The 25,435-nt window shown below is 41.8% G+C and overlaps 1 protein-coding gene across 1 annotated transcript in view; it reads left to right on the forward strand.

Moving 5' to 3' along the window:
* The window catches only part of ZNF704 (zinc finger protein 704), a gene marked incomplete at its 5' end in the record, with an annotated part of 89,316 nt that overhangs the window by 45,532 nt on the left and 18,349 nt on the right, over positions 1-25,435 (forward strand). Inside the window, one exon of the mRNA XM_080339018.1 lies at positions 21,269-21,372. Within this exon, the coding sequence (XP_080195144.1) occupies positions 21,269-21,372 (104 nt within the window). The remainder of the gene's footprint in view (positions 1-21,268; positions 21,373-25,435) is intronic.

The raw sequence follows: 25,435 nt of genomic DNA on the forward strand, positions 1-25,435 counted from the left end.
GGAGTGAGTGTGAGCGTGTGCCCGCGGCTTTGCAAGCATGATGTCATTCTCATTTGCACTGCTGGGGGATGAGCTCATCGGGGAGGGGTCTTGCAGATTTACAGCTGTGCCAATTCATCTCTGGTTTGATTAATGTTCTCCACGCTCCCTCCTTGAACTAAACAACAGGTGCTGCGTTATGAATTATTTAAAGACCTATAAGAGCTTCTACTAAATAAAATGAAGCATCAGTGCAAAACAAAAAAGAGTGAACTCTCTATTATGCTTCCACAATGTTGTTAGAAAATGACATGTCTATCATTCCTAAAAGTATAAGCAGGTATTTTTTTTTCTCCCCCTTTCCTGCTCCTTTACATTTCTGTGCTACTAGTGTTCAACAACAATCTGAGCTGCCTTTTTGTGGAAGGTGGGTATGTAGACTTAATATGTATATATGTTTCTTGTTTAGATCCAGTGTAGCATTAACAAGGTTGTATTATGCCACCCTATAGCTGGCTTTTCATTTCTAATAGGAATTTAGATCTAAAACTTGGGTCATTAGAAAATGGCAAACATAATGTTATATTTCCAGAGGGCACATTTACACTAATTATTTATTAATTTTCAAAAAAGAATCTGCAAGAAAATATCTGAGAGCTAAATAGGTTTGCCATTCACTGTTTTCAGGAATTTGGCAGCCTTTAATATGAGATAGTTAGGATTTTTCTTACATAACTTTAAAAAAATAATTTTAAAATCCTGCTTCCACTGTGAAGGAAATTGGCCTCCTAAAACAGCTGAAGATCCAGTCTGGGTTTTTTCAGAGAAACCATGCCATTCTGCAGTTGAGTCAGAGCAGCTGTTTGAATACCCGATAAAGTATCTGGGAAGTGCTGCTACTGTCCTCAGCCTCCTGCATTACCTTGGGCTAGAGGTGTTAGCAGATTTGTATACTTACATTCCGTTAAGTTCTCCTCAGAAATGCATTTAACAGATTTTTCCAGAGGTTAAGATACTAGGTTGAGATGTCGGGTGCAAGCGGTGAGAGCAGAATTGTGCCTAGCATCCAGAAAAATACTTCAGGACTTCTCTAAGAAGTATAACATGGGATAGTTGTTCAATATTATTTGGGTCTCTCGTAGTTGACTTGTACCTTCTTCTTCAGTGCAACACTTACCTTCTGAGACAAGGAGAGGGCAAAATTCTCTGTTTCTAAAGCCCTGATTATCGCTACTACCTGTAAGAGCTTTATAGCATTATTCACTCCTGATGTAAGGTACTTTAGCCACTTCCCTTAGATACATCTGTCTTAGTAACTGTGGTAGAGCAAGCAATACAAATACAGGGAAATCTGAAATTAAGTAGAGGTTCTGTTTGAGTTATGACATCTCGTTACTCTTATATTGCTGTGTCCCCCTCCAGATTTGGGTTTGGGAAGAGTCCGGCTGAATACCCTGAAAGTGAACAAACAGCTGGATATTTTGCTGGAGAATAATAGTAAAGGAGCTTGTTGCTGGGGAGGTAACTGAACCCAAAGGCCAAGCTGGCTTTATCAGTAAGTTCACTAAGAAATGGACAGTAAGAAAAACATTTTCTAAAAATCACTGCAGCCAGTTATAGTATAGAAATTCTGCACTAGCTGTCTTCTGCTCTGGAGGGAAAAGAAAAATATTGGCTGTATATAGTATCACAGGTAGATTTTTAATAAAATGCAGATGTGACCCAGGAACTGCCCCAGACCTGGCTCAGGGAGCAGCAGCTGATGGCTGGGGGGGATGTGCTAGGACATCTCAAAGATGCTGGATGCCTCAGTTTAATCAGGCCCAATCTAAACCCCACTGCTAATGGTTGGTGCCTGTTCTCTACTCGTTATTGTGACCAGGTTTCTGTTGACAGCAGCGGGAGTGTGGGTGCATAGTCCACTTGTATGCATAGTTATAGGTGTCCTGAACTGGAGCTGAATCCCACCCTGTGTCAGCCAACTTTGCATCTATTTCTAACTCATCCTTTAACTGAAGCTCAGTGTCGTGTATCCCAAGGTTTTGGTTTAAAAATCCTCAACAGGAACATTCTAAAACCACATTTATCACTTATAGTAATGGTTTGTAAAACTTCCTGATGCTTTTAAGACAATTTGTTTTAAAATGCAAAAAGGCATCTGTGAGAGAATTGCTTCTTGACAGAAACCCGTACTTCTCTTTGCAGATCTCACAGCTGGAACAGCACTGGGTGTTCCACTGACAAACATGCAGTTCAAGCTATTGAGGTTAAAATATGGGGTTTGAGCAGGGGCACTTGGAGGGAGATGCAGTCCTGCTTTCCTGCTAGCCCTGATAAAGATACAAAATTGATTTCAGAACTGAGACCAAAAAGCATCCCTCAGTTATGGTAGTTTGGGAAACATGGAAACTGCAAATCAAGTATGATTGCGCGAGACTAAGAACAATCAGTGCTCTCAACTATACCCCTTTTTGTTCCCAGGAAACTGAATTAATGTGGCTGGAAGCAATATCTTACTACATTTAAAAACTTAAATACAGACATGACTGTCCTGAATTTGCTACCAAAGCATTCTGAATATTTTTTTTTTTTGCCTGCTGTTTACTATATTTTTTAAGATATTGCTGACTATATGTGTGGTGGGAGAAGATGGGTCTGAGGGTGGAAAGAGGGAAACCACCCCTTGGTTTCATATATTAACAAACTCAACAGAATGTGGTTTTTAAATCTGGGGCAGGGTCTTGATTTCCAGGTTCCTGCGGATGTCAGAGCTTTGCCTGGGAGATGGGAGATGCAGGTTTGAACTTCCTCTGCTGGCATCATGGCCAATGGTCCAGCGTCTGCGGTGAGCAGCAGCGACACAGACACACACAGACTATTTTAGGAGCTCTTGTTTTGAAAATGGTTATTTAAAAGGGACCTGACATGTATGTTTTGCTGTGGCCATTTCTAGTACACAGTTTCCAGAACTGAGTTTTAAATTAAAGGGAACACTTTTTTCCTGGTTTGGAAGTGTAAGGCAATTTATCCACTTAGCTGTTGTTTAATCCTGCATTTAATTTCCCTAAATAAATATATAAAATTGAAGCAATTAATCACATTTGCTTCTATAGGGCTGAAGTCTTGATACAGATCCATTTTAATCCTATAGTAAGTGCCAAAATGGCAGTTTCTGGGTGGAAGGAGGTTCTGTTCTAGAGAAAAAAAAATGCGAAGAATCTTGGCATGAACTGAATTTCACAGGATCAGACCCTTGATATTTATGGCAAGTACAATAAAAGTAAAATATTTGAAAAAAAAATACTTAGTTCTTATTAGCTGGCTATTTGATTTTTCTTATCTGAGGACTTCTCAAAGCATTTTATGCAGCGCACTGGTGGTACCCTGCTTTTTGGTTGTTTCCACAAGGCTTGGAATAGCCAGTCATGCACAAAACCATTGATTTTAGAACATTTGGGTTAAAAATAGCACAGGGGAAAGGATCACTATGCTAAGGAGCCAAGTATTGCAGAAACTTCTTGTGGAGTCTTTTGTGTTCCCTGCTGGCTTTTTCTCCAGTGGAAAATTAATGGAAATTAAATCAAGTAGCAACTCACCAGGGCTGTCAGCTGATTTCTGAGTAGAGCAGGTATTTATTTTCTCTTTCCACCAATAACTATATTCTTGTCACTGCTATAAATGAATTTTAAAAAGCGTTATGTAATCAATTGCTATCGCACATTAACAAGCTGTGGTGCGACTTGTTAAGCTTCCCTTGTCAAACTGTATCTTAACTAGGATAAGAAAAAGGCAACATGTAACTTTATGAAATATTTCTGCAGTGGAATACAGGGGATGAAAAGGGGCACCCTTTTCATCATGCCTGGTTTTTGTTTAGTACAGAGGACTGTGGGCTACTGAAACAAAATTTCGGCTAATTAATTCCCCCATCAGTCTAACATGGGTAAATGTAGTCTATAAGTGTGCTGAGATCTGCCAGTCTGTACATACAGCTTTGTATGTATGTATGTATGCACAGCTTGAAGATGCATGGTTTTCCTCTGATAAAGTAGTAAAAATCACAGCTTTCATGGGAAAAAAAAAAGTGGAAAATAGTTACTCACCTAAAACTTCATTTAAGAGTACAGTTAAAATTGTGACTGAAAAAAATATTCTCTAAATGTTTGTTGTTTACAGCCTTCTGTTCGTAGAAGTTGAAGCTGAAGTGAGGCTCAAGTTAACAAAGATAAATATTGACACTACAGATTTTGTCCCTGTGATGTAGTTTTGGGAACAGGCCTTATTCAGATCATTGCCAGAAATTATTAGAGAAAGTCTCTCCCTTTCATAGCTGTCTCTCCCAGGTTTTGAAGCAAATACCCCTTTTCAGAACTGACATTGTCATAACCCCCAACCCACTCTTAATGAGTCAGAAACACTGGGTATTAGTATTGCAAACATTTTTCAGTGTTAGAGAACATATTTAATATACTATAGAAATACTGTTCCATGTTGTGTTTGGTGAGAACAGATCTTGATTGCTAGATTAAACTTAAATTACTTGTGAGCATTTTTGTGAAGGCAACTTGTAAAACATTGCATATTTCTCTGGCTTTAGTGAGTCTTCTGTCATTTTTTTCTATAATGGTAGCTTTAAAAAGAATCAACTGAGAACAAAACGTCTTCTTGAGAAACAAAAAATAGGAAGATGAATCCCAAAACAAAGCCTGCAGTTACTTTTTTGATTACTACATTTGGATTATCCAAAATCTTGACCATTCACCACGGCAATAATATTGCAGCAAAGTTGGACTAAACATTTGGGCTTCCCTGTATAACTCATATGCCCTCTAGGCTAAAATGTGAAATCAGGTTTACTTCTGTGCATCTTTGGTTGAAGAGTGATGAGTGAGACTGTGTTGATCATGTTGCTTGATTACAACAACTGATTGTGACACCTTTTTCTTAAAAACAAACAAACAAACAACAACAAAAAACACCCAGAAAACTTCTTTTTTGGGAAGTTGTTACCTTAACATTTTCCGAAATCCTGGTTCTTCCAGTTTGCTATGTTGTGTGCCCTAAATTACTGGTTATTGCAGAAAAATCATGACTGTAAACACACATGCAACAGCATAGTTTTATTTGCTTTAGATCTTCATTAAATATTTTGAAAATATTATATTTTTGACAGGTCTTCCACCATCAAGTGACAGTATCCAGATTCCTCTGAGTCTGGATACCAAAATAACATCTGTCTGCTGGAGCTGACAACACATGAATATGTTTAAAGAGCCCTGACACTTTAGCTTTATGCTACAATTGTCTGTTCTCACATCAATAAATGTTTACATTTGTCTCAGATCTGTTACTCGAGAGTGAGTTACGCTGAAGGAAGGTGTGAATTACAGAAGTTGGCCACAGCTTTTTCCTTTCTTGTTTCTTTTCAATGTATTGGACCCTGCGTTTGCACTCAGCACTTTCAGTTTAAAATCTGTGTTTTCTAATTATTCATCTTTGGCTAAGGCGTAGGTGTTACTTAGGTGTGTGTTTATCTAAATGACACTAAATAGGGGACAGACTTTTGTGTTTACTAGCAGTTCAAGCCAGTGTGAGTCTTGTAGATCCCAGTGCCGGGGCTCTCTGGCTGCTGTTGGACCCAGGAGCAGGAGGGAGCAGCTTTGTCTTTCTCCCCTTGGACTGGAGTCTCTGCCGTGCAGCTCAACCACAAACACTGTAGAATCACAGAACAGTTTGGGTTGGAAGGGACCTTCAGAGGTCATCTAGTCCAACCCCCTGCAATGAGCAGGGACGTCCTGAAAGAGAATACGTTGTTCAGAGCCCCGTCCAGCCTGGCCTTGAATGTCTCTAGGGATGGGGCATCTGCTGCCTCTCTGGACAACCTGGTCCAGTGTTTCACCACCCGCAAAAAATTTCTTCCTCATGTCCAGCCTGAAATTCGCCTCCTTTATTTTTAAACCATTACACCTTGTCCTGTTGTAAAAGGCCCTGCTAAAAAGTCTGTCCCTGTCTTTCTTAATGGCTCCTTTTAAGTACTGAAAGGCCTCAATAAGGTCTCTCTGGAGCCTTCTCCAGGCTGAACAACCCCAACTCTCTCAGCCTGTCCTCACAGGGGAGGTGTTCCAGCCCTTTGATAAATTTTTGTGGTCTCTTCTGGCCCATCTCCAACAGGTCCATGTCGTTCCTGCACTGAGGGCTTCAGAACTGAAGACAGGACTCCAGGTGGGGTCTCAACAGAGCAGAGCAGAGGGGCAGAATCTCCTCCCTCAACCTGCTGGCCACGCTGCTTTTGATGCAGCCCAAGATACGATTGGCCTTCTGGGCTGCAAGTGCACGTTACTGGCTCATGTTCAGTCTTTCATCCACCAGTACCCCCAAGTCCTTCTCTGCAGGGATCATCAGATGTCAGCCTGAATGAAGAGAGAGGCAAAATAAAATGGTTGAGGATGAAGCCTTTGCTTTTTCACATCCCCTTCCAGTGTTGTTTTGTTGTGGTTTGTTTTTTTTTAATGGGTTTCTGCTTTGGAAAGGTAGGCTTTTGCTACTTTCCGGTACCGCAGTCCCAAAGGCAACGCAGTTGGTGTTGTACTGCCAGGACTCCATGTGCTGCTCTTCATGAGCCAGAAATGGCAGTGAGGAGTCACGCAAACGTCATCCTTGGAGTTATTTAAAGAACAAGGAGAGCTTTTTAAATACAAGGCGAGGATGCCAATATGCTTGGCTTTCCTAAGACAGGCAGTCAAAGCCAAGAGAGCTTTGGGATGGACACACTGCATAGCAGCCCTGCTGGTTGATGGGTCCCTCGTGACAGAGGACCCTGGAGCTGGGAGGGCGGGGAGCGTATGGAAACCCTCACAGTCTGAATCTGCCCTTTGGTTTATTGTCAGTTCTTAAAAACATGGCCCTGATTGCAAACTGAGACCAAAAGAAAACAGTCCTAAAGCATATGATATTGCTCTAATGATATTTTTGCTAATGAAATGTTTTTTAAAGACTGTGGCATTATAGATGTTTGCTTCAAAGTGGTTTATCATGCTCTGCATATTCTGTTTATAGCTGAATACCTGTTGTTAGCAAATGCTGTTTGTGGGACATAAACGTGACTGTGATTTTTTTCTGGTGTTATCAATTAACAATTCTGTTTTTAATATAGTCCTTTAAAGTGAAGGACAAATATGCATCTGGCGCATAGTTCTTTATCTTCTTTTATATGAAATTAATGAACCAAAATTCAACTATAACATCCTACTCAAGAGGATGAAAGATGAGATACTGACAAAAAAAAAAAAGAACGGTAAAGTGATGCTTTTCTAATTTTCTGTGCACAAGCACACATGCTCTTTCTCTCTCTTCACGATTTACCCCAGTTTAGTTGTGTACGTGATTAAAACGAGTAAAACTTCCAGCCATTGCAGTTAATGCAGGCTCTGTAACTGCTCTGCGCTGTATTTCTTCACTATTAGCCATCATTGTCATGAATGTTGTTGTAGTTGGCCAAGTTATGAGTCCCATAGTTCTCAAAGTCCCAAGTCAAGCAGTTCTTCCCTATAGACTCATGCCTGAAGCACACTGATATTTTGGAGGGATGTCTCTGTGTGCTGTCAATGATCAATACCTTCCAGATAATGCAAATCAAGGGGTGAGTTGAACCTACTGAAGCTGCAGCCACAGTGGTCAGGGCTCTAACAGTAGCGTCTTCTTTCCCTGAAATAAAGGGAGAGTTTTAGGTAATTTAAAAAACTTTAGACATCATCTGCAGCAGGGGGATAGGCTGCAGTGGTCTGGGGTCATGATTTTCATCAGCAAGTCATCTTAACGCTAGTGCTGTCATGGGCTTCAGCTTATGTGTTTTGCTACCAGAGCTTGCTGCTGCCAGGAGGAGAACCTGACTTGAGTGCTGGAGCCAAGTGCTTTGGCATGAGTGGAAGGAATAACTTCACAAATTGAAGATGGTACACCCTGCTATGATAAACTTCTGCTTCCTTACAGGATGCTGTGAAGAAAGATGCTGGCCTGAATTTGCTCGTCTGCTAAGATCTGCTTCGCAAACAGAAAAAAAGCCTGTCACATAGAGGACAGAAAGCAATTCCCACTGTCCAGGGGGCCTCTTTGCTGGACAAGTTATCAGATGTGCCTCCATAGTCACTGGTGTCAGCTAGACCATACTGGTGGGATTGGGGGCTGGGAGGGAGGAGAGGTTTTTAAAGCTAGGAGGAGATGAGATGGGTAGTGCATCCAGGAAAACTTTCCTACCTACAGATTTTCCGTAATGTCTGGTTATATAAGGACCATGCACTGGAGGTAAAATAAGGCAAAAATCACCCTAAGCAAGGCGAGGGAATTGGTGACCTAATGAGTTGTGCTTAGGAAGGGAAGAGAGTCAAAGGTGTATGTGTGTGTTAAGAAGGGATTGTTGGAGGGAAGTAACAGAGAAATAATACAATTAATCTATTTTGAAAAGCCAAAAGGTGTTGGTAGGCAAGAGACTGCAGTTGGGCTGTACTGGCAGTTCCACTGGGGCCTGGCAGCTGCATTGCAGTTTTTATGTCTGTATTGAGATGCACATAGGAGGAAGAATAAGTTCAGTTGCCTTAATTTTTCTGGGAGATTAAAAAAATCAGAAAATATGGATATTCTAAAGGCAACTTACTCCTTAAATAAAAATAGTAAATTTTCAAAACACAGTAATGTTTTGCAAAGGTAGTGTCTAGCTGCAGTGCTACAGGTTGTACGAAATGTAGTGTATCTACAGGATAGTAATGTAATCTGCCTCTCTGGAAGTGGTCATGTTTGTGTCATACTAAAACTGCTGTTAGGTGAACGCTGCCTTCAGACAGTGACTCAAGAAGTGACTCTGTGCAGGCTGCATCTCTGTTGCTTGAAGGAGCTGACATCCGAACTGGGGCTCCAGGAGAGCAGTGAGGAGGGGGCTGTGGTTGTCCCAGACTGCGGAGAGGGCTCCATGGAAGTGGGTGTTAAACAGGCACCAAACCCTGACTGCCATCTTCTCACACGCTGAACCTGCTCCTTTTTATCTATTTTGTGAAAAGATCAATTTATTTATTTGTTGGTTGTTTTATTTAACTTAGCCTTTGAGTTTTCATTAAATGGTAGCAATTTTGTTGAGTGTTTTGGTTTTGAGTGTGTTGGTGGTTTTGTGTTTTGTGGGTTTTGTGTGTGTGTGGTTTGTTTTTTTTTTTAATCCCAGGAATTTTCTGACGGCTGTAGCAAAAGGCAAGCATGCTAGGGGGAGTCCAGCACTGTCCGACATCTAGAACGGATAGTCTAGACCAGGGGTGTCAAACTCATTTTCACTGGGGGCCACATACGTTTATATATAAATTACATTTATACACTCCTAAAATTACATTGGGCCATTTGAAGGCAACCACTGGGCTGATGTGGCCCCCAGTGAAAATGAGTTTGACACCCCTGGTCTAGATGGTCTAGACTTCATTGTTTTCTTGTCAAAGTCATTCTGCTTTACCTCAATATTCTTGTGGAGAGCGCAGTTATTCCTGCCCAGAATCTCGGGGTCAGCCACGTGCACATGCCGCAGAGCACCCAGGCAGGGCTGGATGCTCTTGGGAAGCCCAGATCTGCCCACACACCGGCTGCCGGTGGCTTCTGTGGCCTCAGGAACCCGGCAGCCCTGGGACACTTTGGCGTGGCTGTGCCCCGTAGGTCTGACTGCCCAGAGGCTTCAGAGGCATTTCTTTCCTGCACGTGCATCTCCTTCAAATGGTCTGGCAGATTTTACTTGTTTTGTAGTGTCTGGTTTTTTTACATCCACCATTTGAAAAATATCTTCATTTCATATCCATGCAGTGAATATTTAAATCATGAGATGAGAAGGTGGCCGTCCATGAGGTTGTGTTTGGTTCCTGTGGAAGAAATTAAGTTGTTAAGGATCTTTGAAAGTGTTGAACTTTGTGTTTTAAAGGCAAGAAGAAGGATTGGTGTTTTGCTTAAATATATTTCATCTTTGTAGGAGGTGGTTCAGAGAGAGAGATCGCTTTGTGCCCTGTTTCTTTCAAGACCAGGTGCCCTTGTTGAGACACTTCATGTTGCTTAGGTCTGGGGATCTTCTGGTGGTGGTACTTCACAGTTCGGAACATCAAGTTCAAATTTCAGGTGCTAAACAAACAACAGAAACATCTCACCTGTAATTGTAAGATTTAAGAAACCAACCAAACAAAACAACCTTCCTGAAAAATCTGAAAGCCCTAATGGTAAAAGCCCTAATGGTAAATTACATCACCTGAAATTAGATTATACAGTGTAGACTGTGCGTAATATGGTTTTACTTACTGCAGAATAGATTTTTAATGTGATGGTATCTATTTCAGTCTGTAATCTAGCATACTTTTTCCTAAAACAGAGGGACGCAATCCTTCTTTAAGTCTTCAAAACCTCGCCAGTATGTCCGAACAGCAACTTGTCTTCTGAATCCTCATGGCATAGAATCAGTGAAGGCAGTTTATTGCCACTGAAATCACCTCAGGGGCTTTGCTTTATATTACTTATATTTAACTTGGGGCAACTGTGGGTTGCTATATATTATATCGAATAGCGGCCAGGTCTCCGGCTGACTAAGACGTTATCATGCAGAAACTCGTGTTACATTTTCTTCCTCATCAATGGAGTGTATCCTGAACTGTGGCTCGATGAACATAGGAAGAGCTTGGTGTGAAGGAATACGGAAGTTACTGTGTGTGTTCATATCAAAAAGGAAATGTATAGAAGGAGTCATCATAGCAAATAAAGCAATGATGAGCAGAAGTTGCACTTCAAGCTTCTGCTCTCTGTTTCTGGTATTGTGAAAACAACAGGACAGTCAGAAAAGCAACTAAATCAAGCCTGTTAAAAAGTAATATTTGTCTCCTGAATACCATAACTGGATTGCAGTGCTTCTTGCTGTCAAACATGACTGAAGTGCAGACGTGAGGACAGCATACAGAGGAGGGAGATTGTGTGGAAGACTATCCTAGAGCCATAGCTGATAGAAAACTTATTGGAAGATCTAGAGCATTTTGTCTGTGTTGGTTTTTTTTTTTTAATCTGGTCACAGTGTAATGAAATCCACAATTCCTGGAAATGGATGGTATTTTAATCATGGTAACATCCCTACTGCATCTCCCTTTGAAATAGTCAGTGCTGGTCACAGAGCACCAGACCAAATGGCCCACAAAGCCCCACATATGGAGTGTGAGAGTTTATGCATCCTTGGAATTTACACTACCTTCTGCCCTCCCTGGAAAGTATCTGGAAGTGTTGTTATCTCTGTAATGATCTTTCTTGAGAAAATGAAAACTGAGAAAGGAGAATCATCACAATCTGGCCTGTAGTCAGGTTGTGTGTAAGTATAAATGTCAGTCATGTTTGTTCCTTTTATTTTAAATAAAACATTTCTGTCACCCTTTCAAGAACAATTAATTAATACCAGCTGATTCCAGCTTCATTAATGGTAAACAGATGATGAAGAGAACAGCAGTGGGGCTGTATTGTTCATTACAGGTGACTGAGCTATCCTTGTAAGTGAAATCATAGAGGTTTCAACAGAGACAGGGGAATACTGATGTCCTTGTAGAGGATACGACCAGGACCATAAAAAGAATATTTGGAACAGCTCTTTTGACATTCACAAATGAAGAAGACAGATTTGTAGGATGATCAGGGAAATTGAAAGAGAACCCATCAGAAGAGCCATACCTGGATGCTCTCCACGGTGTTTGTGTGTATAGACAAAATAGGTTTGAACTGGATCTCAGAGGTACCATTGCTAACATAGCCCTGCAAAACTGATTCAAGGACATGGTGATGAAGGGAAGGCAAGAGAGGACAAGACAAGCTAGCACTATGCCATCCCTGTTCTGAGACAGGTTTCTATTGGATTGAGAAGGACAAAAACCCAGTCAGTTATGAGATGAACCATGGTGTTTGTCTCTTGGATCACTACAATAGCAAGGAAGACCCTGGAAGATGCTTTACAGTGCTGTGACCTTTTGGCTCATGTATACCATAGAAACTATGGCTTAAGGTTTGGAAATTCCACTCTTTGGGCTATAATATCTCACCTTGGAAAGAAGCAGAGGGTCATCTCAGCGGTGTTTCTGCCACTAGTCTCTAGGTCTTTTTCGGCAGTACTGGTGGCTGTGGACAGCCTTATCCATAATTCATGGCTTTTTTCTCTCTAATTCTCTTTACTTCTAGCTTGAAAAAAAGGAGGACTCGGAAAGCTCAAAAGGACTGATTAACAATAAACAGAAACTGGCCCCGTGGGTCTTTTTTGAGACTAATTTGATTTCAGCAAAGTGCTCACCATCTTGTTCACATTAGTAGTTATATGTGGCAGCAGGGGCAGTAAGCTCTTGTGGTTCTTTGATTTGATGAGAGGACAAGGGGATAAATGTAGTGTAGACTTGTAGATTTTTTCAAATGTTTGGTGTACATATATGTTTTATTAGAAAAAATGTATATTTTAATGTGTGGAGGGAAAAAGCGGTTAAATATTGCTTTAAAATTGACTTGCAGCAGGTTTTTATTGATAAATTGTGCTACCCAAACTATCCATATGGATGTGTTACGGCTATATATAAGGATTGATATTACAAAACATATTTGGGGAATGTTAGAATTAAATCCATAGAAACGAATGTCAGCAAGGTGGTTTGTATTGCATTGAGCAGCACCTCTTGGGTGTTATTGCAAGCAGCCCATCCCCTTTCCCTGAAGAAAGCATCAGTGCTTAGAAGTGTGGAATTTTCTTTCTGTAAATAGTACCCTGTGCTTGTGAACAAGCTAAACCAGTAACTAAGGCAAAGACTGAACGTGAATATATTTGGTAATATTTTGAATAATTGGTGTGTTGCTTCAGGGTGCTATTGAGCCTTGGTTTGTTATTTATTGCATCAGCAAGTGGCCTTTAAAGTAGAGGAGATGGAACAGAAAATCATCAAGGTTTGTGGGTGACTGTAAGGGATAACTGTTCTCTGCAGGCTTCTGTTATTACTTTCTGAATTTAATTTTTGCTTTGCACTCATAATCTATCAAGTGATTACCATTTATATGATTGCTCTGTTTTGAAGCAGATGAATTCTATGCTATATTCCTATTTCAGCTTCTGTTGTTGCCCCGAGGGCTCTTTGCCAGATAAGTTCTCCTGATACATCACAGCTGTTTGAGAAGTAAAAATTATTCATTGGATCAACTTTTTCAATATATAGAATAAATTGTTCCTGTAAACTGCAGCTTATCTCCCTGTCTTGAATTTGGCTTGCTTAACTGTTCACATTTATGCAGAGCATTTAAAAATCGTAGATCCTATCACCAGCCAAAAATGAGGGCAGTGTTTTACTGCCCATCCTCTCCCTCCGCACCCCCAGCACGCTGTATCCTGGAGTTGTAAATCCAAAAGCGAGACCTAGAGTTCAGTCCTGTTCCCACTTGAATAGATTTGAAGTTTCAATTGCTTTTAAGAAAGGCAGATGAGTTGCTTAAGAAGCAGTGATAAAAAGGCTTTTATGAAAAAGGCATTTTCCATCTGTTTTGCAGGCTTTGCCTTAAGCAAACTTTTCTGGGGAGTTGTTGGGGGCAAAGCAGCTCTTCCTGCCTCCAGGCTGCAGAGGGGACAGCGGCAGCAGCAGCAGTGTGAGTCCATAGGATGTGTTTGCATCAGACAACAGAAATCACAGTAATTTTGCATCTTTTTTGTTGCTGGTGCAGCTCTGCCAGCACTCCCCAAAGAAGTCTGGTGCGATGATAGCTACAGAGCAGCCAGGGTCGCATCATTTCTATTATGCAAGATAGAATCACAGAATATTCTGGGTTGGAAGAGGCCTTCAAAGCTCATCTTGTCCAACCCCCCTGTCATGAGCAGGGACATCTTCAACTAGATCAGGTTGCTCAGAGCCCCATCCAGCCTGGACTTGAATGTCTGCAGGGACGGGGTATCTACCGCTTCTCTGGGCAACGTGTGCCAGTGTTTCACCACCCTCAGTGTAAAACATTTCTTCCTCCTGTCGAGCCTGAATCTTCTCTCCTTCAGTTTAAGACCATTACCCCTTGTCCTGTCATAACATGCTCTTCTGAAAAGTCTGTCCCCATCCTTCTTAATGGCTACTTTGAAGTACTGAAAGGTCTTCCCGGAGTCTTCTCCAGGCTGAACAACCCCAACTCTCTCAGCCTGTCCTCATAGCAGAGCTGTTCCAGCCTTCTGATCACCTTCATGGCCTCCTCTGGTCCCTCTCCAGCAGGTCCATGTCTTTCCTGCACTGAGGGCTCCAGAGCTGGACGTGGGGCTCCAGGTGGGGTCTCACCAGAGCAGAGGGGCAGAATCACCTCCCTCAACCTGCTGGTCACACTCCTTTGGATGCAGCCCAAGATACAATTGGCATTCTGGGCTGCCGGCACACATTGCCAGCTCATGTTCAGTTTTCCATCCACCAGTACCCCCAAGTCCTTCTCTGCAGGGCTGCTCCCAATCCTTCATCTCCCAGCTGGTATTGATACCAGGGGTTGCCCTGACCCAGGTGCAGGACCTTGCACTTGGCTTTGTTGAGCCCCATGCACCCCTGTGAGGAGGAAAGGGGCACAGGAAAGCATACTCTGGGTGACCCTGGGGATGCGCCTGGCTCGAGAAGGAGTCTGCCGACTTGGAGGGAACAGGTGAGACCCCCATGTGTGGGATAGTATGTCAGTCAGCCTTTGGAACCAAATGGCACGTTTCCTTGGTTATCTAAATCTGTGAAATGGTTGAAAAAAACAAGTAGATTGTGTTCTGTCAAGTTTTAGTGCTTTTAACAATAATGGCCAGAAAAAATACTTGTGTTTTTGGAGAAGAGGAAAAGTGATGCGTTGTTTGATGTGAGGAAAAGCAAAAGACTTTGAGAAAACTGACTGCATTACACACTGCTTTCTCTTTAGTTCTTCTGTTAAACGTATTTTCTATTCCAGGATGCTGAGAACACCCTGTGAATATCTCCTGTCTGATATGACTAATTTGCAGAGACTTTTTATTGTCTTTATACCATTACAGTCCAGATAGAAAATCATTATCCGTGTTAGCGATGACTCTATCAGCTCATCTTGGGCTCTAACAGACCATTCAGGCTTCCAAAGGTCTTTCAAATAATCGAATTGCAAAATGTATCAGCTTGACCAGGGGGAGGTGGAGAGCTTTAAGATGGCATTTGTTGCATTTTTCTTTCTTCCTTGAGAAGTTCAGGTAAATGTGATTTTTAGAAAAAAAGTTCCTAATTTTGTATAATAAAGGTTTTTTTAATAATTAACTTCTGGTAGCTGTCAGTATCCAAAAAATTGCTTGTGTATAACAAGGACAGCAGACACAGATTAAAAAAGGCCAGTTATTCTGTATATGATGAACTACTCTGCAAATGTGACAGTTAGTGTGGAAAAGGTTAATTTTATGTTTGGCCTCGATGAGCAAGGGCAGAAATCCCTAGCTTCTAATTAGTGTATCATAAGTGTATCATATTGTTGCATCTCTGCTTCAGATATCAAACACAAGTCATCTTTTTATAAGTGTAAATAGTAATGCTCCCTTATGTTTTCAGATGTAGCATTATAGTACTGTACTGATTTAATATAATATTTGAAAATATTTCCCATTGCTTTTTGTTTTATTGTGAAAAGTTACAGGACCTCGGACTGTTTACTTGGATCATTTTCTTTCTAATTTTTGCTTTTGTCTTTGGCAAGTAAGTTAATTATTAGTCTGCATAATCAACAAGCAAACATAATAGCAACCAGCAAGATTGTTTACTTATCTGTACTGTCAGAATTTTGAGTTGTTAGATGGTAACCAAGTATTATTGTAAATGTAAAATATTTTATGGATTAAGAATATTTTGTAGCATGATATTGTAGATCTTTACTCAAGAGAGAAGAGTGATTGTAGTTGCTTTGGGTATCTGGATTCAGAGCCACATGCATGGCTTTTGTGGCTGGTTCCGTATTAGAGTGTTGCCCTTGCCATTCATGATGAATTGAAGAAACCTAAAATTTTACCTGTAGAATGTAATTTAGGATTTTTATTTCTTTCAGAAGTACTTCTATTATTACTAGTGCACTGATTATAGTGATTCATTATAGGATGTATCTTATTTTTGGTGTACAAAAGCCTGTAACAACATGTTTATCTGTCAGTATTGATACAGTGCTCGGTATGATGACATCTGTGTGATGTGGCTATAATCAGGTGGTCAAAGCGAGACTTCAGGGGTCTCTATGAGCATTTAGAAGTATGGGGGGGAGAGAGCAATTTAAATATACTGTTATTTTGTCCTAGTTATAGCATATTGACGCATGCATATTTTTATGGTACTTCCTTAACAAAAGATCAAGATGTTTTGTGAACCACTGTCTTAAGTTGTTTTTTGGGTGGAGAGCAGTAGCCACCTAACATAGTGTATCAGCATGTTTGTGCTTGAGTGCTGCTGTTATTGATCAATCCGAGTTAACATTTTTTATTTTATTTATTTTTTATTTTGTCCCTCTAGTGAGGATAGCAGTAAGAAATAGGTAAGCACATCTCTTTGCCAAAACAGAGAAAAATATAAGCCTTTTAATAAATCAGGGCTTCAGGTGATTATCGCTTAGAAAGTAGGACAAGAAAAGACAAGTTCAGTGATACTGAACAGCAGACGGACATGGCTCTGGAGAAGATGGCTGGATCTGTGACCATCAGCTTCTGTAGCCAAGCTCTGTTTGAAGTGGTTGGAAATACCCTTATCCTTCTCTTCTCCATGGGATCACCTACTGGGGCCGCAGCTTCCACCTGTTGCAGCCTGGTCCTGTTGGCTGCAGGACGCTGCTGCCCCCGTTCCCTCCTCTCACCTTCTTGATGAGAACAGAGCGTTGGTGAAGAAACGCTGCCTCGTCTGTGGTTACGCCACGTCAGGGCAGCTCTGGAGCACGGGACGGCACTTTCCATATGCTGAGCCTGAGCATCATTGCTTTGAGCATCGCTGTACCCAAGTTAGACATTGTGGGCCAGGGAATTAACTGAAGCTTCAGCATTGCGAGCAGGGAAAATCAATTTCTGTCTTTTTATTTTTCCTTTGCTTTAAATGAACTTAAGTTGTCCTTTCAAATAAGGTCAATTTTGTCAAAAGCACCTGCTACCACTACCAGTTTCTCTGCTAAGAGAATATTCTCTAGAACCCTTAAAGTGTGGTTGGGTGAAGTACTGACCTAAGATGCAGTCTTCCAAGAGGAAGAATTGCAGACTTTTTGATCTAAGCCAGGCAAATAATAAAGAATAGACCAAAGACTTAAAAAGTAGAATGAAATATGTATTTTAAAGGATTTTTCAAAGATTCTTTTTAAAAAAACAAAAAGTTCCAGCCATAGATTATGATGTGGCTGATGGAGAGAACTAACAGAGGTGTGGTGTATGTGTGTCCAGATGGGAATGGTGCTTACTGGGGAGCACAAAGGTGGCGGTGGCCAGGATAGGGCCTGGGCACTCATCATGGAGGGAGGTCAGGAAGATGTCTCCTTGCCAGAACATTGCTAGTTGGGAGGAGCCACACCATGGTGCAAGCGAGTGGTTTGGGACACTTGTGTAGTCTTGAACTTGTTTTGGACCCTCTTTTGCTGATCTTTTGGAGCTTAAATCCAGCCTTTCCTTGTGGAGAGCTCTGAGAAAGATGTGATAGTTTCTTGACACCATTAAATGATTTTTTAAAAAATGGTAAATTCATCAATGAAACAAAGGAAAGGATTGAATAAGAGTGAGGGTCGTAACTAAGTTGAATTTGAGCTTGGCTATTAAAGAGGACTGTTTTACATACCAGGCTGGCCAAGTTAGAGTTTTGCAGGGACCAAGTGAAACCATTCTCCTGCTGAGGAAACAGGGAGACACGAAGCCAAGAGACATGAAGTGGTGGTAAAATATCCATCCCCAAGCACCTCTAACTTTGGCTGCTTATGTCTCAGCCAGTTCATTAGAATTCAGCTATTGACGTATGTTTGGATTTATGAAGACTTGGAAATAAAGGATCCAAATCTGTTTGGTTTCAAATACAGACTGGGCTGACACAAATATATTGGTCCAGATATTGGGAGGTTGCATTTGGAGATTAGGATGTGGGGTTAGAGGAAAGAAGAAATCTTCATAACTATGTAATAGGTGACTTTACATCATATTTAGATTTCTTTGCATCTAATAACAGTATAAGAAATGGCAGGGATTATTACTTCACTCTGCAGAAAATCACCTTAGCAATGGTGGAATTGATGGTTTGTGAAAACTGATGTGTAACAGACAAGTTATTCTCCCCTCTGAGTGCCAATACTGTTGCACAGCTGCATGCAGGCTCACTTTCCAGTGGAGAAAGCTGGAAAAGGCTGCGACAGCCTTAAGCCATCGACTTGCACATGATGCTGACTAAATGCAGATGCCTTAAGTGGTTCCTGTCTTCAGTTTTATGCTTTGCCTCTCTCTCAAAGGCTGCTGTTCCCGCAGTGGTGCCGGCCGAGTGATGCATGAAATATGTGTGTTTACATTTGTGAGCCAAACTGTAAAAATGTGTTTGGGAGCACAATCACATAAGCCAACACTTGTAGCTGCTAAACTTCTTGTGGCTGGGAAGTAGGAGCAGAGCATTCCTTGTTTGCTGGATGCAGCTGAGGAGTGGTAAGTGATTCAAAATGGTTAGAGAAAAAGTCCAAAGTTTTATTTATCTAGGCTTTCCCTATTGAAAACCTGTTAAATTGGATCAGGTGAGAAAAAAGCATTGCAGTAATTGCAAGATTGTGGCTTAGCATGGCCACAAATTGGAGGGGGCGCTCATGGCCTTTCCAGTCCTTTGCCTGGCTGTGAAAACTTTCATCTTGGGCAGATTCAAATGCTGACAGTTTTGGGGCATTATTGAAACAAGAACAGAGCAAAGGGTGGTTTCTCAGAGTGGCAGTCTGAGTCATTTTTGAGGAAAAATAAATACATCAGTACGGAAGAGCTGGGAGAAGTTAAATTTACAGACTATTTGGAGAAACTTTGGGATTTGTTCTGGATCTAGACCATGACATCTTGACACCAACTTGGCGAATGCTTGCAACAACAGCTGTAGCATGATTTTGCAATTCTGCAGAGGCCCAGACAGGAGCACGTTAGTCCTGTTGCCACGCACACAGAAGAGCCTTGTTGAAAGGCTGATTGCAAACACTAGGGACCACCTTCTCTAGTGTATTGGGGACCTGTGGTCTTTTTGACCTCATGTGCTGCAGAAATGCAAATATTAGTGGTTTATCCACAGCTGGTTGAAGGAGTAGGGACAGTCGGTGTAGTCTTGCAGAAGTGGACTACAAAGCAGCCAAATGCTTCTCAGGGAGTGGAAAATCATCTGGCAGGGTTGGTCTCCAGAAAATGTAGCATCTCCATGTCATCCCTCATGTCATCCCTGAGGAAAAGTCTTCTGAGCTCTGAGGAATTTGGCATTCCGAATGAAATACTCCTCTGCAGGCGAGAGGACATGGTGGGTGACAGATTCAGGTATTAGCTGATTACAGCAGATATCCAAGACCTTTCCGGTACTCAATGATGGCCATATGGCTGCTCTGCTCATTGCAAAATCCTTGGCTGGAAGAAAGGAGGGTTTTTATGGATATAATCAGAACTCAGCAGGAACCATCATCAGCATTTCAGTTCCAGGCAGTGATATGTTACAAAAGACAGTCGTGAGAGCTAAGCTGTTGTGTGGTATGGGAGAGTGTTCATCGGCATCTGCGTGGGTCCTTTCATCAGCCAGAAGGCAGCTGTGAACTGTTTCATGGACAAGTTTGAGCTTTGCTCGCTAAAATATCAAGAGGCTTTGACTGTAGCATAGTTTCCAGTTAATGAGCCTTCCACCTGATGAGTGAAATGAGATTCTAGAGAGGGGACTGCAGCCAGCATGTCCTGTTCCTCTTGGTGACGTACCCATCAGCAGTTGATGGAAAACATCAGGTAGCTGAACACTTCTCATATTGGGCTTTAAATAAAGGCTCAACCTGATCGGTTAAATAGAGCTCCTGGCAAGGCACGGAGGAAATTCTAAAAAAAACCCACCATGCAGAATAGAGGGGGAGGGAGGTATTCTTTTGTAAGAGCAAATTTAGCTTGGTCTCTGGAAAATGAGAAGATGGTCTTGGATGATCAGTCACATGTTTGAAAGCAAATGTTTTCAAGAAGCTGCTTTCATTCCCCTGTCCCACAAGAATGGATAGCAAAAGTCTGCTAAACCTATTGGGTTTGCTAGTTTTATTTTGGTACATTCACTCTTCAGAAATTGTACATTGTCAGGAAACGGGTTACTTTTTTGAGGAAAAAAATGATAGTGTAAACATTTTTACAGACAAATAAAATCTTGCATTGTCTTAAGAAAACGTGACTCTTTGAGTAGTGGGTCACTGAAGCCTGGTTTCTGGAGGCATCTGTTGTTCTCCAAATCCTTTCCTCCTTCTTCTGGAAAGCTGGCTGCCCTCCTCTCCATTCCTATCCCTTCCCCATGCCCTCTCCCCTGGGTTAGGGCTGGTTCCAGCAAGGCTGAGCTAAGGCAGTGACAAGTCCCTCTCTTCCCGCTGCGCCCTCCTGCTGGCACAGGTGCCCATTAAACCAGCAAAAAAATCTTCTCCCCTGCCTCGCCCAACACACACTGGTTTTCTTGCCATTTTCTTATTATTTTAAATAATTGGTTTATAATCTGACCAGGAAAAATTTAGGATCAGTCTTTCAGAGAGACTACAGGAAGGTTAATAGCGTTAAGCAAAAGCAATAAAAAAAAAATCGCATCCCTTAGCTCCAGTTCATGGTTCTTCCTTACCCTACAGTGAGTAGTGTATGCTATTAGTGTTACTAGTAATTTTACATGGGTTTGCATCTCCATGTCTTCATCAAAGAAAAAAGTACACACTTAGCTCTAAGGATAGGAGTAGTTGAAATTCTGAAAAAAACCCCAAACAAACAAACAAACAAACCAAAAAACAAAAGGAACAGAGCCAAACTTACAGAGGTCATAGTAATCCTGACAATTTTATACAAAGATACATTCTCTTTTCCCACTGTTTTTCCTATTGAAACTGGGATGGTTTACTTAAAGTAGCCACTTTGATATGCTTAGGTTGCTAGAAGACAGAAGCTTTCAGAACTCTGCTCCGCAGCTTGCTTTCGTTATTGTGCTGTGCTGGCTTAGTGTTTGGACTGATACCGGAAAAAAAAAGGCAAACACTAAAAAAAAAGTTAAATATTTGCTGATGTGTTTCTTGCCTCCCATTCACTGTGTTGCAGAAAATCTTCAGAAGAACTGGACATGGATAAAGTAACAGCAGCCATGGTACTCACCAGTTTATCCACCAGCCCTTTGGTCCGCAGCCCTCCTGTCCGACCCAACGGTAAGCCTGCAGGGAGGGGGGCCGGGGCTTGTTTCCAGGAGCTGTGACCGTGGTGGAGGGCAGAGTACAAGTGTCCATCTTATGGCAGTGACCCGTGTGTACTGGGGATCACACCGAGCTTTGCTCCGACCTAGTCAAGGTCTTTGGTGCAGCATTGGCAGAAATGAGAAGAAACCTTTTTCCATAAGCGTTGAGCATCTCTAGTTTATGCAATGGGAGGTGTGCGCTGTGGAAGGTCTCCTGACCTCAGTGAAATGCTAATTTTCCAAGCAGCTTATTTGCATTTGCACATATACATTAAACATGACAGCAGTTGTTCTTGTCCCCACCCCAAGGAAATGAGCTCAGATTATACTCAATGCCACAATGAGGCAAAGCACGTCCGGATCCCAGCCCTCGGCTGAGAGACCGTGCACCACCAATCTGCACGGAAACAGTTCTGTTTCTGCCCATGTAACTCTCAGATGGTCTTACCATCAAATCCATAACCTCTTATAAGACTACTCCATTCTTGGTGTAGCAGAAGACACACAAATAAAAATAAATCTAACAAGTTAGTGGTAATAATGAGATTGCTGATGAGACATAATTAATGTGTGCAAGCTTGACTGGGGTTAGAAGAGATTTTTTAAAGTGCTATATTTGAAGGAGTAATCTTAAATTAGGACACGCTTGCTAGGATGTCTCAGCATTGTTTGTATGACTCTGGCTTTTCTTACTCACTTGTAACTGTTGAACAGACACTAGATGCCCTCCAGTAAATAATTGGAGCATTTTGAGGAATACTTACAGGTGCAAATTAATGGGGAAGTAGTCTTTGCATTTCTTCATGGAAGCAGGGACAATCCACTGAGTGATGTTGTTCTTAAAAGGAATTTCTACCAAATGTCCCAGCTTTTTGGACAAATAGTGTGGCTTTTTTTCATTTTTTTTTCCAGTAAACGTAAGGTTTAGCCATATAGCTGGAATTCTAGCCATGAACGCCCATGGCTCCTGTTTGTGTGCTTTCCAGTGTTGAAAACCAGAAGTGTTTATGGAGTTCCACTGCTCTGACGAGCTCTGGGAAACCTCTGACCGTGACATCCCCAGTGACGGTCCCATCTCAGGGCTGGGGCTTAGCAGCCCCCAAGGAAGGCCAACAATATATTCTACCTGCTCTCCAACTGCCCCAGCTCACAGCCAAAACCTCAGGTGAAGCTGGATTTGTGCTGATGTGCCCTACAGGGAGGCAGAGCGGCTGAGGCATGTACATGTCCCAGTCACAGGGACCCGCTATCCTGTGGGACAAGGCAGGATCTGCCACCTCAGACAGCTTGAGCAGGTGACAGTTGTCAGGAGCAGCTCGCAGCTGTGGATGGGAAAGATCTTCCCAACAAGCCCTTTTGAATTGCTAATAGGTAAATGGTAGCTGTTAACCGCCTTTGATATTTCTCCATGCAGCCTGAGTGCTCTTTGATATTTCTTCGCATAGCTTGTCTGCTTATTTTCCCGAAACCTGGGAAGACAAGCCTGAAAACCTAATTCACATGTTTTCAGCAGTCAGAGACAAGATTTTGAAGCTATTGTTGGGCACCTCCTCCCTGAATATCTTCGTTTTGTCTGAGTGAAGACTTACTAAAGACTTCAATAAAAGTGTAAAGATTTGGTAATTTATAGCTCAACTGGTGTTGCAAGGCTAGGCTCTGATCTTATTAATATGAGCTACAAATATACTAATGATTAATTCTTTCTAGAGCCTTTTCCAAAAAAAAGGCAGTAAGTAGCAGTGTAATTAAAGGAACATTTGTTTAAACAAATGGAATTTTGCCTGGAAGTGAAAAAAATAACATTGGCATTAATATTAAAGTCTGATCTGCGCTAGAATTACTGGGGATGAACATCTACGTAAACTGGATCAGAGTTTGGCCCTTGTTTCCCTGCAGCTGCGTAATATTTAGTTTGGTTCTCTTTCACGCAACTCCAGCAATGTGAAGAGAGCCTCAAAATAAGAGTAAGTTGCATATATTTATATATTGAACTCCATTACATTGACAGATTTGTTAGTATTAATGAGAACCAGTGTTCCCGGTTTTTTGTGTTGTCAACCTCGTTAAGTCTTTTCCATGCTACTTAAAAAATGTTCTTGATTTACATCTCTTTCTCAGCAAGGTGATAAGAAGCTGTAAACCCTGAGAGTACAAAGTACCACCATAAATGTGTCAGAAAGTAGTAGCCGAAAGAGTGCTGTTTGCTTTGTTTTTCTGAAGAAATGGAGATTTTAAGCTCTGCTAAGGTCACATGTTGATACCAGATGTACTTCTTGGCTTTAGGGGGAGACTCAAGTACAAATACTTAAAAGAAATAAAAACCACCTCCATTACAGTCACATGAAAACTTGAAAGGCTGTAATCATGAACCCAAACATGGCATTTTCATAGTTAACTTATTAGCTACGGGAAATGCATATATACCCTTTTCTAAAGAGGAATTTCGGGAAGGGGGGTGGGGTAGGGGAAGAGTTGATGCCATTTCTGCTCTGTGGCCCTGACCAGTAAGTGCAGGCACTTGGCTACTGCCTGCACAAGGAGATACTTTTTATGTACGTGCTTACATGATGGAGCACTGCATTTTGTTTTGTGAGCAGCTGATAGTCATGATTAAGAGTTTCACCCAAAACCAGTAGAATTAGGAGGAAAAAAAAGTAATTGGTTTTGGGTAGCAGGTGGTAGACATTATGTTCTTGCTGATGTCGTTAGTTAAATTTATCTGTAAGAAATTGAAAAGGAATGAAGGAGTGACTTCTGCAGAACTCTTAAAGACAGGCACTGGCTTGAAAAGACTCATGCCTCATACTTAAATAAGGTTTCATGAAGAGATAAGGTGTTATTTCCTTTCCAGTTCCAAAGTCAGGTATTGCACAATACTGAAGCATCCATAGCGTCATTGAGAAGAGCTTTCTGCATCTGAGTTTGGGAGAAACTGCACCTAAACCCTCCCTGCCCATGTGCTGGAGCCCTGTGAGAACCTGGAGCTTCAGGCAGAGCTGCCCACGGTGGCACTTGGACACACTTGGGCCATCCCTTTGCTGAGCTGATGACCTACCTACCCCTCTCCTGCCAAAACTCTTCAGGGACTGGGAGGGGAGATGTGCCAATGTGCAGTACCTGAGGAGCTCAGCACGTGAAGGCTGAGCCGTGTCTCAGTCTGTGACGGCAGTGCTGTCACTCCCACTGCCATGTTGTGGAGTGACATGCTGTTCTGAGTGTCTGCTCACCACCCGCTGCCCGGGGAACTGCTGCAGTGAGGAGGGGTTTCTCCAGCCAGTAGGTGTGGAGGTGATGCATCCCACTTCTGGAACCAGACGCCTAACGATACAGCCATGTGAAAAAAAAAGGAATATCCTTCCAAGGATACATTCCACCGCAATTAGAGATTCAGATTAAGCAGAGGTGTGCAGACTGGGAGATTATGAGAAGACAGAGTGTAATTATGGTTTTCTTCGGTATTTCAGTACTGGGATGATGCTCATGTTTTGGCAGACCTACGTAGTTTCCTAGGGCTCAGACTGTGTGTCCACTTCCCAGGGGATCTCCTGTTGGCTGTGCGGTGGCTTGGAGCTTGCTCTGGTGCCCCACCACAGTCCCATGTTCCTCTTGACGCTTGAGGATGTATTTGAATGTTTTCCCTGAATCATGCATGCAATATCTGACTGCTGATTGCGGTTTATGCTCCAGCACAGGTTATTTTTCCAAATCTAACATTTCTTTTTCGAAAAATATTTTGGGTTTTGGGTTTTGGGGTTTGGTATTGTTTGGGGTTTTTTTTGTTTGGCTGGGGTTTGTTTTGGCTAGATTGTTTGGGGTTATTTTATTTGTTTGGGGGGGTGTTTCTGATTTTGTTTTTGTTTTTTAATATCTAAAAAATCAGGTGTTATAGGTATTAAAAATGTCATTTTTGTGCAGTGAGATAGATGTGATTGTTCTCTCTGTTGTCCAATGCTTTCTTTCCTTTATTGAATGTGCAGTTGATGACCAACATGGCATCTAGTCTTGGATAAAAGAGGTCCTTGGCCCTAAGGCATGAT

The sequence above is a fragment of the Nesoenas mayeri genome (assembly GCF_963082525.1).
Source record: "Nesoenas mayeri genome assembly, chromosome: 2".
Taxonomy (NCBI): domain Eukaryota; kingdom Metazoa; phylum Chordata; class Aves; order Columbiformes; family Columbidae; genus Nesoenas; species Nesoenas mayeri.